Source organism: Saccopteryx bilineata, chromosome 2 (assembly GCF_036850765.1).
Source record: "Saccopteryx bilineata isolate mSacBil1 chromosome 2, mSacBil1_pri_phased_curated, whole genome shotgun sequence".
Classification (NCBI taxonomy): domain Eukaryota; kingdom Metazoa; phylum Chordata; class Mammalia; order Chiroptera; family Emballonuridae; genus Saccopteryx; species Saccopteryx bilineata.
Window position 1 is genome coordinate 363778540 of NC_089491.1, and position 11064 is coordinate 363789603.

General features: G+C 51.7%; 1 protein-coding gene across 4 annotated transcripts; it reads left to right on the forward strand.

Moving 5' to 3' along the window:
• The first annotated feature begins 1083 nt into the window (after positions 1-1083).
• On the forward strand, positions 1084-9314 carry PROCA1 (protein interacting with cyclin A1). Of its 4 annotated transcripts, XM_066255361.1 has the most exons (5): positions 1084-1156; positions 4963-5049; positions 7431-7566; positions 7858-8016; positions 8109-9314. In XM_066255361.1, the coding sequence occupies exons 1-5, from the start codon at positions 1144-1146 to the stop codon at positions 8752-8754; spliced, it is 1041 nt and encodes a 346-aa protein (XP_066111458.1). In that variant the 5' UTR covers positions 1084-1143; the 3' UTR covers positions 8755-9314. The 4 variants fall into 4 exon arrangements, with proteins under 4 accessions (XP_066111458.1, XP_066111461.1, XP_066111459.1 ...); XM_066255364.1 differs by lacking the exon at positions 7858-8016; XM_066255362.1 differs by lacking the exon at positions 4963-5049 and having other exon boundaries at positions 1102-1156.
• The last annotated feature ends 1750 nt before the right edge of the window (positions 9315-11064 follow it).

The following is an 11064-nucleotide window of genomic DNA, read 5'->3' on the forward strand; positions in this document are numbered from 1 at the left end:
GGGCTAAAGTCTGGGGTGGGTAGGGGTAAGAGCTGGGGATAGACCTGGAGAGGAACTAGGGATGGGATTAAGGGCTGGGCTTGAGCAGCGGAGCTAAGGTTTAGACCTGAAATAAAGGGAAGGTACGAAGGTTCAAGTGGGACAAAGAGGGAAGAGCCTGAAAGGAGCTGGGGTGCCCCCGATGAAGAACGCAGCTGAGTCTTAAACTTGGGCTGAGAAGACAAAGCAGCCTACCGCGGGGGTGGGTGGAGGTGGGTGGAGGGGTTGTGCAAGCATGAGGTGGAGTTAAGGGCTGGACGGGGGGGAAACTGAGATTGGGGCTCAGCCAAGCTGAGGTGCAGGTTTGGACTTCTGCAAGGAAGAGTCTTGTAGTGGGAGAACTGAGCTGAGAGCGATGTGGGTCAGGACAACAATGACAATTGAAAGGTGGACTGAAAGAGAGACTGAGGACAATGCCAGCTCCTGGGATGACAGCAGCAGCGGTAAAGAGAGGGCGCGGCAGAAAATTAGAGGGAGGCTTCGAGCTGCGGTGTTGGCACTGGGGCTGTGTAGAAAGCGTGAGCCTGACAAGGAAGGCGGGGCCAAGGGCTGGTAGGGGCGGAGTTAGAGTTGGGCGGCGGGCTCACGTCGAGCCGCAAACCAATGATTGAGGACTGGCGTCCTCAGGACCTGGAGAATAACCTCTGGCTTTGGCTGGAGCTGTCTGGCTAGAGAGCAAGAGTTGTAACTCCTGTTTGTATGGCTGGAAGGCATAGCTGTGCCGACTCCGGGGGCGCAGACCGTCGCCCAAGAAGTGCGGGGCCTGGCTGGAACCCATGGTCTAGGTACAGCGTCCACTCTGTTGCCGGGGCTTGGGCGGACAGTTCTACTGACTCTTAGGGCAAGGAATCTGGAGGTTCCACCCGTGACATCACAATCATCTACAGGTGTGGGCGGGGCCAGGACGGCATTTCCAAGGAAACGTGCATTGCTCCTGTTTGCTCCCTCCTCTTCCTTCTTTCCCTTGGATTTTCCCTCCCTTCCTTTCTCCCCCCGCCCCCCTTCCCTCCTTCCCTCTCCCATTTAGCTGCTCCCAGTGTTCAACCTGGAACCGCGCGGCCGGTGCTGCAAGGGTAGGGGGGAGCTCCTCAGCCCGCAGAACAAATGAGCATAACCTGTGAGTTTTGAGTGAGACCTCTGCACCCCGAATATGTTCTACCGAGAAAGAGACCACAAGCCTCCCTCTTCCTTTCAAGCTTATCACCCTCCTCATTCATTATGAAGTCTCCCCCACCCCACTCTCCTGTCTAACCTCAGTCACTTCTGCTGCAGGAGCTCTAGACTGCTGCTTCAGTCGGAGCTGTCTCGTTCTGTCTGTGAAACTAGAAAGCAGATTGCCTTCCTCAGGTCTGAGGAGAGTTACTAAATCCTATCTCTTGGCAAACAGTTATGATTGTCAGGGCTTCTTGGAGCTTGGAGGAAGTTAGTGGATCTGCAAATAGGTTTTTTTTCATGGTGACTCTGCAGACGGCAAGGAAAGTAGAGTCAGACAAAGCAGAGTTTGAATCCTTACCCCTACCTAGCTCAGGGCCCTCTGGCCTAACCTTAGGCTCGGGCTGGATAAGGGAGGCTGTGGGAAGCAGGACAGGTAAAACCAGAGGGTGAGGAATTGGCTGTGTTAGAGTTGAGGTGTAGTAGGAAGTGACATCTGACAGGGCAGGTTTTGGATAGGTATTCCAATAGAAGGCTGAAAGAACAGATTCTGGAGCCAGGAAGACTGGGTTTGCTTTTATTTAAAAAAAAAAGATTGATTTAATTTAAAAAATGTTTTGGAAAGAGAAGAGGAGAGAAACATTGATTTGTTCCACTTATGCATTCATTGGTAGATTTTTTAAAATTAATTAATTAATTTATTTATTCATTTTAGAGAGGAGAGGGAAAGACAGAGAGAGAGAAAGAGAGAAGAGATACAGAGAGAGAGAAGGGGGGGAGGAGCTGGAAGCATCAACTCCCATATGTGCCTTGACCAGGCAAGCCCAGGGTTTCGAACCAGCGACCTCAGCATTGGTAGATTCTTGTATGTGCCCTAAGTGGGGATTGAGCCTGCAACTGTGGCATGTCAGGATGACATTCTAATCAACCAATGTGACCTCAGCATTCCAGGTCGACGCTTTATTCACTGCGCCACCACAGGTCAGGCCTCAGGCCTTGTTTTTCTTTTCTTTTTTTTTTATTTTTTATTTTTTATTTATTCATTTTAGAGAGGAGAGAGAGAGAGAGAGAGAGAAAGAAAGAAAGAAAGAGAGAGAGAGAGAGAAAGGAGGGAGAAGTAGGAAGTTTCAACTCCTATATGTGCCTTAGACCAGGCAAGTGCAGGGTATTGAACCGGCAACCTCAGCATTCCAGGTCAATGTTTTATCCACTGCGCCACCACAGGTCAGGCAAGGCCTTGTTTTTCAAGTTGCTATAAATACATGAGGTAGCCTGGCAGGGTAAAGGGGCATAAGACCTGTGTGACCAAATTCTACATGGATAGCATTGTTCTTTCCAAGATGAGCAGGTATTTCTGGGGAATGGGAAGCAGGAGAGAAGGAATAGAGAAGGCAAAGGATGAGAGGGAGGAAGTGATAACTGAGAAAGGAATCAAGGCCCGGGTCCTGGGTGAGGGGCATGATAAGGAGTTATGATAAGGGCATCATCCTGAAGGCAGTAGGAGGAATGTGGTGGACCAGTTGGCATTCTAGAAAACTTAGTTTGGCTGCATTGTGAGAACTGGATGAGGGTAGGGAGGCAGGAAGGCCAGGCAGGAGGCTACTGTCATTGTCTTGGTCAGAGATTATGAGAGTGTGAACCGAGACAGAGGCAGATGTGGGAGCAGATAGGCATGATAAGACTTGGTGATCAGGTTGGTATAGAAGCGAGGGAAAGGATAACCCCCAGATTTCTAGTTGTGGTGTCTGTGGCTCCCTGAAATGGAAGATACAAGAGGGGTGGTCATGGAGGGAAGCGAAAAGAACCTCCACGAGGACTTTGGCTGTATGCTCAGGAGAGCAGTCTGGATTGGAGACCCAGATTTTTAAATTTAATTTTAATTTTTATTAAATTTATTGGGGTGACGATGTTGAATAAAATAATATGTTTCAGGAGTACAATTCTATAACACATCATGAGCTCCAACAAGATTTATGTCATTTTACTGGTGGTGCTGAAACCATGGAAGTGGATGCCATGATCTAAGACAAGCTTGTAGAGTGTTCTGAGAAGGAGAGCAAAGACAGAACCTTGGTAATCATCAATTTTAGGGGTACAACACACAAAGAGGCAATGGCAGAGGGGTTAGGAAAAAAGTAAAGAGGTAGACAGAGAAGGAAGAGAGGGATGAGAGGTCTGCATAGAAGCCAAAGGAACAGAGTATACAGAAGAAAGAGATTCATTGGTTAACAGGGTGAAGTGAGATAAGAGGAAAAGAAGGCCACTGGGTTTGGCTGTTGGGAAATTGCTGATAACCTTTGCCGGGGCTAGTCCGAGCGGCTGGGATGGCTGCCGTGTGGAGGCAGCTGGAACTGAGAGGTGAAGATTCTGAGCTCACTGGAGGTAGGGACTGGGCCTCCGTCACTGGTGTCCAGTGGAGCTATCCAGTGTGTCTCTTTAATGATTGAAAAGGAAGATGGGTGGGATATACAGTGGTAGAAGGAGAAACAGGGTTCATAGAGTGTTTTGCTTAAAGGTATTCATTGCCTGTAGGGAAAAACACACCATTAAAGAGTGAAAATTCTGGCTGGGACCCAGAGTTCAGGTGCTTTGGGCAGGAGGAAGGAGGGACACTTGCTGAGGCTGGAAGAGAGCTGATGAGGGTGGGCGCAGCCACAGGGAAGGCTGGTGAGGTGATGCGCTGAGAGGAACGGCAGCAGGGTGGGAATTCCCAGGGGAGTGCTGGAAGTTTAATTCATGCAGTACATTTTGAATACTTACTGTGCTGTGGAAAATAGGAGCTGACCAGGAAATGTAGAAAGATGACCAAGTGCTACTGAAGATCCAACGGAAGTCCCCAATCAGCTTCCTTTCCTTAAGCACAGCTCAGCTCCTGATGTCCCAAAGGACAGAGTTAATTGTGGGGAGAAAAGGAAAGCGGCAGACTCCACCCTGTGGTTGTTGGTACAGCTGCTGTCCCAGTTGGAGTTCTGCTGAAAGACAACTTCTGACTGGGCTGCACACACCGCCTTGACAGTTTCTGGAACTGTCCCTCCTTGCCTGGACTGGCTCACTCCTAATATTTTCCAGATTCAGCTCCTATTATGCTTCCTCCAAGAAGATTTTCCTAATCTCACCCCCCCACACGCTCTCTTGTTCTCTGCTTCCACAGGCCTTGCTCCCCCCACTTCCCTCCTGTCAGTGTCTGCTTCATGCCACTGTCATGAGCTATTCTACATACCTCCTCTGCATCCCTCTTCTCAACCCCTCTACCAGCCCCTTGAGAGCAGGGACTGTTTTCTTTCTTTCTTTTTTTTTTTATATATTTTTCTGAAGCTGTAAACGGGGATAGACAGTCAGACAGACTCCCGCATGTGCCCGACCGGGATCCACCCGACACGCCCACCAGGGGGCGACGCTTTGTCCTGACCAGAGCCACTCTAGTGCCTGGGGCAGAGGCCAAGGAGCCATCCCCAGCGCCCGGGCCATCTTTGCTCCAATGGAGCCTCGCTGCGGGAGGGGAAGAGAGAGACAGAGAGGAAGGAGAGGGGAAGGGGTGGAGAAGCAGATGGGTGCCTCTCCTGTGTGCCCTGGCCAGGAATCAAACCTGGGACTTCTGCATGCCAGGCCGACGCTCTACCACTGAGCCAACCGGCCAGGGCCCGTTTTCTTTTGTTTTAAATCTCTGCATCGCCAGGATGCAGCTGGGGCCTGATACCTGGGGAGTCTCAGCATTTGTTTATGAATGAATGGCGGGAGAGAGGGAGCCGCTGCCCTTCTATACTCTCTCAGATGTAAGCAGGTTACCCAGCTGGGAAAGAGGACATCTGCTGGCTGGTGTGGTGTCTAGCACTGATGCATCAACCTTCTCCTCTGAAGGTGGGTCCAGGGGAATCTCTGGCCCCAGGGGTTCCCACCACCCCTAACTTGGGAAAGCTGATACCTGGTGATAAGCAGGAGGGTGGGAAGTGTTTGGTTCTGAAAGGGTTACCCTGCCCCTCCCACCACCACCATTTATCCCTTACTCATGCCAGAGAGGGCCCCTTTCTGAGACCACAGTCATCCCTTTGTATATAACACTTTACAGTGCACAAATATCTTTGACAACAACATTGCAAAGTCGGTATTACCACCATTCCCATTTTGTGGATAAGAAAATGAAGGCTCAGAGAAGTAAAGTAAATGGCCCTTAGTTACCCAGCAAGAGGCAGAGCCAACACTTGGACTCAGGCTCATTTGACTTCAAGTTCAGGACACTTGCCACTATGCTGCCCATTGTCCCAACTCAACAGTGCTGAAGAATGCTGAAGTGGTGGCATTCCCAGGTCCTGCCTTACATGCTTATGAAGAAAGGGCGTGAGAGGTCAGGTTTGATCCCCAAGTCAGGGAACATACAGAAACAGATAGATGTTTCTTTTCTTTCTTTCTTTTTTTTTTTTTTTTTGCAAGAGAGAGACAGGAAGGGAGAGAGATGTGAAGCATCAATTCTTCGTTGCAGTACCTTAGTTGTTCACTGATGGCTTTCTCATATGTGCCTTAACCAGGGGCTCCAGCAGAGCCAGTGACCCCTTGCTCAAGCCAGCGACCTTGGGCTCAAGCCAGTGACCTTGGGGTCATGTCTTTGATCCCACGCTCAAGCTGGGGACCTCGGGGATCCCAGGCCAGCTCTCTATCTAGTGTGCCACTGCCTGTTCAGGCTAGATGTTTCTCTCTCTCCCTTTCTCTCTCTAAAATCAATCAATTAAAAAGGGGGTGGCATGAGGGGAGAAGAAAGGGAGGTCATGAAATAGGTCAAGGGAATATGGGGGGACCTAGGACCCTCACAGACTGGTAGGGGGAAGGGAAGGGAGGAGGAATGTGGAGCAAGGCTCAGACCAAGCTGCTGTCTACTCATCTCTCAAGTACTTTTAGGTCTCTTGGACTAACACCCCTCCAGCCTGGGTTATATGAGGTCTTGCCCCAGTTCCATGCTTTGTAGGCGGGGGATAAAGGCACAATCCTCCTGGCCTATTTGGGGGGAGTTAGTCAGCCGTAGCACCCCAAGCCAGACTGCCACAGAAGTCATTGGTGCTCGCCCACTTCTTCCTCCCGATGGGTGGAGCCAGTGTCCGGGGGGACCTGCAGGAAGGTGCCTTGTCTTCCCTCTCTGCCCTGATATGTAAGATCCTGGGTATGCGTAGTCACTTTACAGGCTTACCTTTTAGAGGTGGCCGGAGTGGAGACCCATTGGTAGACTGCAGCCTTAGGCAGGGTCGGGGTGAGGCAGCACAGGTAGAGGTAGGAGACTCCAGTGTGTGTCCAGGACTTGCATTCAGTTGAGTAAAAGTGGGAACCTTTCTCCAGGGCTTCCCCCTACTCCCAAATTCTCACCTCAGCAGCTTCTCCCCTGTGCTGCCTACAAGGGGTAGAAGCGCTCAGGCGGGGGTGGGTTGTTCAAGTCTGTGGCTCTACGGACTTGGGAGAGAGAATGGAAAAGTGGGAATCTGATGATTCAGAAGCAGGGAAAGAATCAAGCGAGTGGGAAAGGGGAGAGACGTGAGAAAGGTGTCTGAAGAGGGGAGGGAAAAGGAAGGAACCAAGTCCGGAGAAGCCAAGGGGCAGGACGTGCAGCAGGTTAGGCCTGAGCCGCTGTCCTAGCCGGAGTCAGCATGCTGTAGCAGGCGCTGGGGCTGGGTGGCTTCCGAGGCCGGCTGTGCGGGCTCAGGGGAAGACCTGCACCTCTGCAGGGCAGGCGTGGGAACGAAGAATGCTGTTGTTGCTGGCTGTAATGGCTGGGGACTCTGAAGTCACTCCAGTTTGTCATGGCAGGAGGGCTCTTCCCCACTAGGCCCCCTGTGGGGTCCGGTGGCTGACAGCTCCTAGTGGATGGGTGAGGAGAGCAGGTGGCAGTGGAGAGCCCCAGGCAGATAAGCTCCCGTGGAAGGCAGGGAGGGCAAGAGCCAGGCACAGCAAGGGAGAGTGCAACAACTAGACAGTCTCAGATACTGCAGTAAACTAGGAGAGTTGGTGAGAACCTTGGCGAGACATTTTGGGGGGGAGTCTGCAGTGGGTAGGCAGATTCATCCAGCAGACTGGGGAAAGGGGAGTGCTGAGACCTGGAGGTCCTGGGCTGGAGTGCTACTATGAAGTAGAAACAGCGGGGGTGGGGAGGGTAGGTGGCAGGTGAATTTGGTAGAGCCTATAGATGGACATGTGGGAAGGGAGACTCACAGATGTGCTGCTGCCGCCACCCCGGTGTGACCCAGACTCCTACGCCTTAGGTGAATTCAAGGACTCTGACAGGTACTGCTGGAAACACAAGCCGTGCACCAGGCATAGCATCCACCCCTTCACCTCTGACTATGGTCACCATGACGTGCACCTGCACTCTGCCAGCCACTGCAACTGCGATTTGAGGTAAGGACCCTCCTCCTTGGCACACCCCACAGCCCAGGAGACTCCTGGGCAAAGGCAGGTCCAGACTCTCACTGCAGTTCCCTCCTTAGCTTTGACTAGGTGCTGCCAGCCCAGCCCAGCCCAGCTTTGTAAACCTGGCTCTGCTCCAAGAGCAATGGGGAGGAGGTCTTTTGGTGACTTGGGCTGAGCCTGGAGTTACTACTGGGACAGCCCACTGTCCTTCAGGCTTCTGGCTCTGGGTCCCTGGGGAGTCCTGGAGATGTGGAAGCCAGGCTGAGTTCCCTGTGGCAGGGTGAAGGACTGCTCAGAGACGACAATTAGCAGCAACTCTCGAGATGTAAGCCCAACTTGCTCCCGAGATGTGGGCTCAACCTGTCTCAACATCATCCAGACCCCCTGCCCTGCGCTCATCCCAGAGGAAGAGTACGTGGAGCGGGTCTGGTATGGCTGGTGAGTGCTGGTAGGCTCATGGAGGGCACTAGCATGTGGGGGCTTGGTCCTCACTCTGTCAACCTCCTTTTTCCTGTCCTCCTTCCTCCCAGGTGCAAAAGCTACAGGCCTATCTCTGTGGCACTTATCCACCATCCCATCCACCATGAGTGTGGGGCAGATGACCTAAATGAGGAAGAGGAGGAAGAAAGGAAGCCTCCCATCCCGACCCAGGTGGGGCCCACTACCAAACCACCTCCTGACACAGGCATAGGAATGGGCACGATGACAGGTAACCCAGACTCAGCGGCTCCCATCACCATCTGGCGCTCAGAGAGCCCCACAGGGAAGTCCCAGGACAGCAAAGTTATCAAGAAGGTCAAGAAGAAAAAGGAAAAAGAGAAAGACAAGGAGGAGGAGACAGATGAGAAGACAAAGCTGAAGAAAAAAGTCAAGAAGGGCAAGCTGACTAAAAAGAAGAGCCCAGTTAAATCGGAATCTTCACCTCCAGACAGGAGCCGATCAGTGAGCCAAAGGGAGTCAGAGTCCAGCCCAGATAGCCGGGAAGACCTGGAGAGTGAGGCCAGTTACAATGACCCCAGGCAGGGACGCTCCAGTGAGGAAACCGTGGAGTCTTCATCGCCCAGGAAGAGAGAGAAGAATGCGGTCCAGGGCAAGAAACCTGGGGCAAAGGCCTCTCCAGTCAAGAAGGTCAACAAGAGGAAATCTCTCCCAGCACCAAACCCCAATCTTAGTTGAGGCCAGGGCTACCAGGGTGAAGAATAAATGTAATCAAGCCTGTAGCTGATCCCCTGCTGCTGTTCTCTCTCCCTCCAACTTGGCTACTTCTGGGGGAAGGGGGTGGGCTCTGGACATAGCTGGAGCAAAGGGACTAGGGCGCTGGGACTGCTGGGTTTCTAAAGGAGAATTCATCTTTCTAGAGGAAGTCCATGGGAAAGTAGGTGGGAGGTTAGGGGCGGGGCTCTGTAACAGCCTAGACCCAGGATAGGGGAAGAGCACATCTGGGTGGGGTGGGAAGGAGGCTTCCACCTATTGGGACACTGGTCTGTGTTAAATCCACCCTGGGACAGGCGGGACTGTCTATAGTGATACTCCTAATAAATGGAACCTTTTAACCCACTCTGCCACTGTGCCTGGCTTTCCCTCGTTTAAGTGGCTCTGAAGAAGGTGCTGGTAGCACCAAAGGGAACATGGTGTTACCAGCTGTTTGGCCCTGCTCCTGCTAGGCCCTTCTAGACCTTTTGTGATAAAGGAAACTGAACTGAGTTCCCCAAAGAAGGCCAGCCCCTTTCTGCCTTCCCTCCACTCCTGCCATTAAAAGATCTTTTTTTTTAAAAAAAGACTTTATTTATTCATTTTAGAGAGGAGAGAAGGAGGGGAGAGAGAGAGAGAGAGAGAGAGAGAGAGAGAGAGAGAGAGGGAGGGAGGGGAGGGGAGGAGCAGGAAGCATCAACTTCCATATGTGCCTTGACCAGGTAATCCCAGGGTTTTTTTTTTTTTTAAAGGTTTTCTTTTTTTTTTTTTTTTTTTAGAGGCAGAGATAGACAGGGACAGACAGACAGGAACAGAGAGAGATGAGAAGCATCAATCATCAGTTTCTCGTTGCGCCTTGCGACTTCTTAGTTGTTCATTGATTGCTCTCTCACACGTGCCCTGACCACGGGCCTTCAGCAGACCGAGCAACCCCCTGCTGGAGCCAGCGACCTTGGGTCCAAGCTGGCGAGCTCTTTGCTCAAGCCAGATGAGCCCGCGCGCGACCTCTGGGGTCTCGAACCTGGGTACTTCCGCATCCCAGTCCGACGCTCTATCCACTGCGCCACCGCCTGGTCAGGCAATCCCAGGGTTTTGAACAAGCGACCTCAGCATCCCAGGTCGACGCTTTATCCACTGCGGCACCACAAGTCAGGCCAATAAAAGATCTTGAATGAAGAAAAGCAAGGAAGGGAGCTCTCCACTTTGAACAGCAGTGGCCTTTCTGACTTCCCTGCTGAGCCTCAAGCAGAGGAAAGGCAGTGGAAAGCCTTGCTTTCCCAGCACCGACTCACAGAGCTAGTAGACAAAACCCTTGTGAAGAAACACAGGAAAATCAGGAGTCCAGAACGAAAGAGGCAGTGGGGCTGGGGGAAAGGATGGGGGGACTGCCCTGCCTGCCCGGCAACAGCCCGGCTCACTTTTCCAGGGCCAGTGCATGTGTGCAGCAGGCGAGTGTGGGGCCCATCCTGGGTCAGACACACGTGACTGGTGTAGAAGTTCTGTCAGAGACTAAGACCCTGCTGGCAAAAAGGGAAGACAGAGATGCAGGGGGTCAAGCTGAGAAACCCAGATTTGTGGCCTTTCTCATGTGTTAAAGTCTACAGATGCTCCTCGATTTGCAATGGGTTTACATCCTGATATGGAATCATCTTTAGGTTTAAAAGGCATTTAATACACCTGAACACAACTTAGCCCAGTCTACTTTAAATGTGTTCTGAACACTTACTTACATTGGCCTATAGCCAGACAAAAATTATCTGTTACCCTGGTGATTGTGTGCCTGCCTCCTGCATATCGCTGGCCTGGGAAAAGAGCAAAATTCAAAATTGGAGGTATAGTTTCTACTGAATGTGTATAACTTTCACACTGTTGTAAAGTTGAAAAATTTTAGGCTGAACTATCATTAAGTTGGGAACCATCTGTAGTACGCAGAGTAGATGGGGATGGCTATGTGTGAGTGGAAATAATAGCAGCTAACGTTTACTAAGGCCTCACGAGGTCCCAGGCATTGGGTCTTGCACTTCACACATTCTATCTGTCCTCACAGATGCCCTGATGAGGTAGGTATCACCTTCTCACCGGCTTAGCAACAGCAGGAGTGCGCTCAAGGTCACAGGGCTGGGAAGTGGAACAGGAACGTGATACCACGCAATCTGATGCAGAAGCTAACTGCTTTTCTGAGTTGCTGCCTCTCTGACGGACTGAAAGAGGAAGTTGGGGAGCCCTCAGGGCTCCAAATACTGTTTTGAAAGTCACCCCTCAAGAGCCAGAGAGGGAGAGAGAGGCTTTGCCAAG

What these genes read in the sequence shown, in the direction of transcription:
- PROCA1 (XM_066255361.1), top strand. An exon ending in ATCAACCTTCTCCTCTGAAG is followed by an intron (nt 5,050 to 7,430) that starts GTGGGTCCAGGG and finishes CCTACGCCTTAG; the next exon opens with GTGAATTCAAGGACTCTGAC. An exon ending in GAGCGGGTCTGGTATGGCTG is followed by an intron (nt 8,017 to 8,108) that starts GTGAGTGCTGGT and finishes CCTTCCTCCCAG; the next exon opens with GTGCAAAAGCTACAGGCCTA.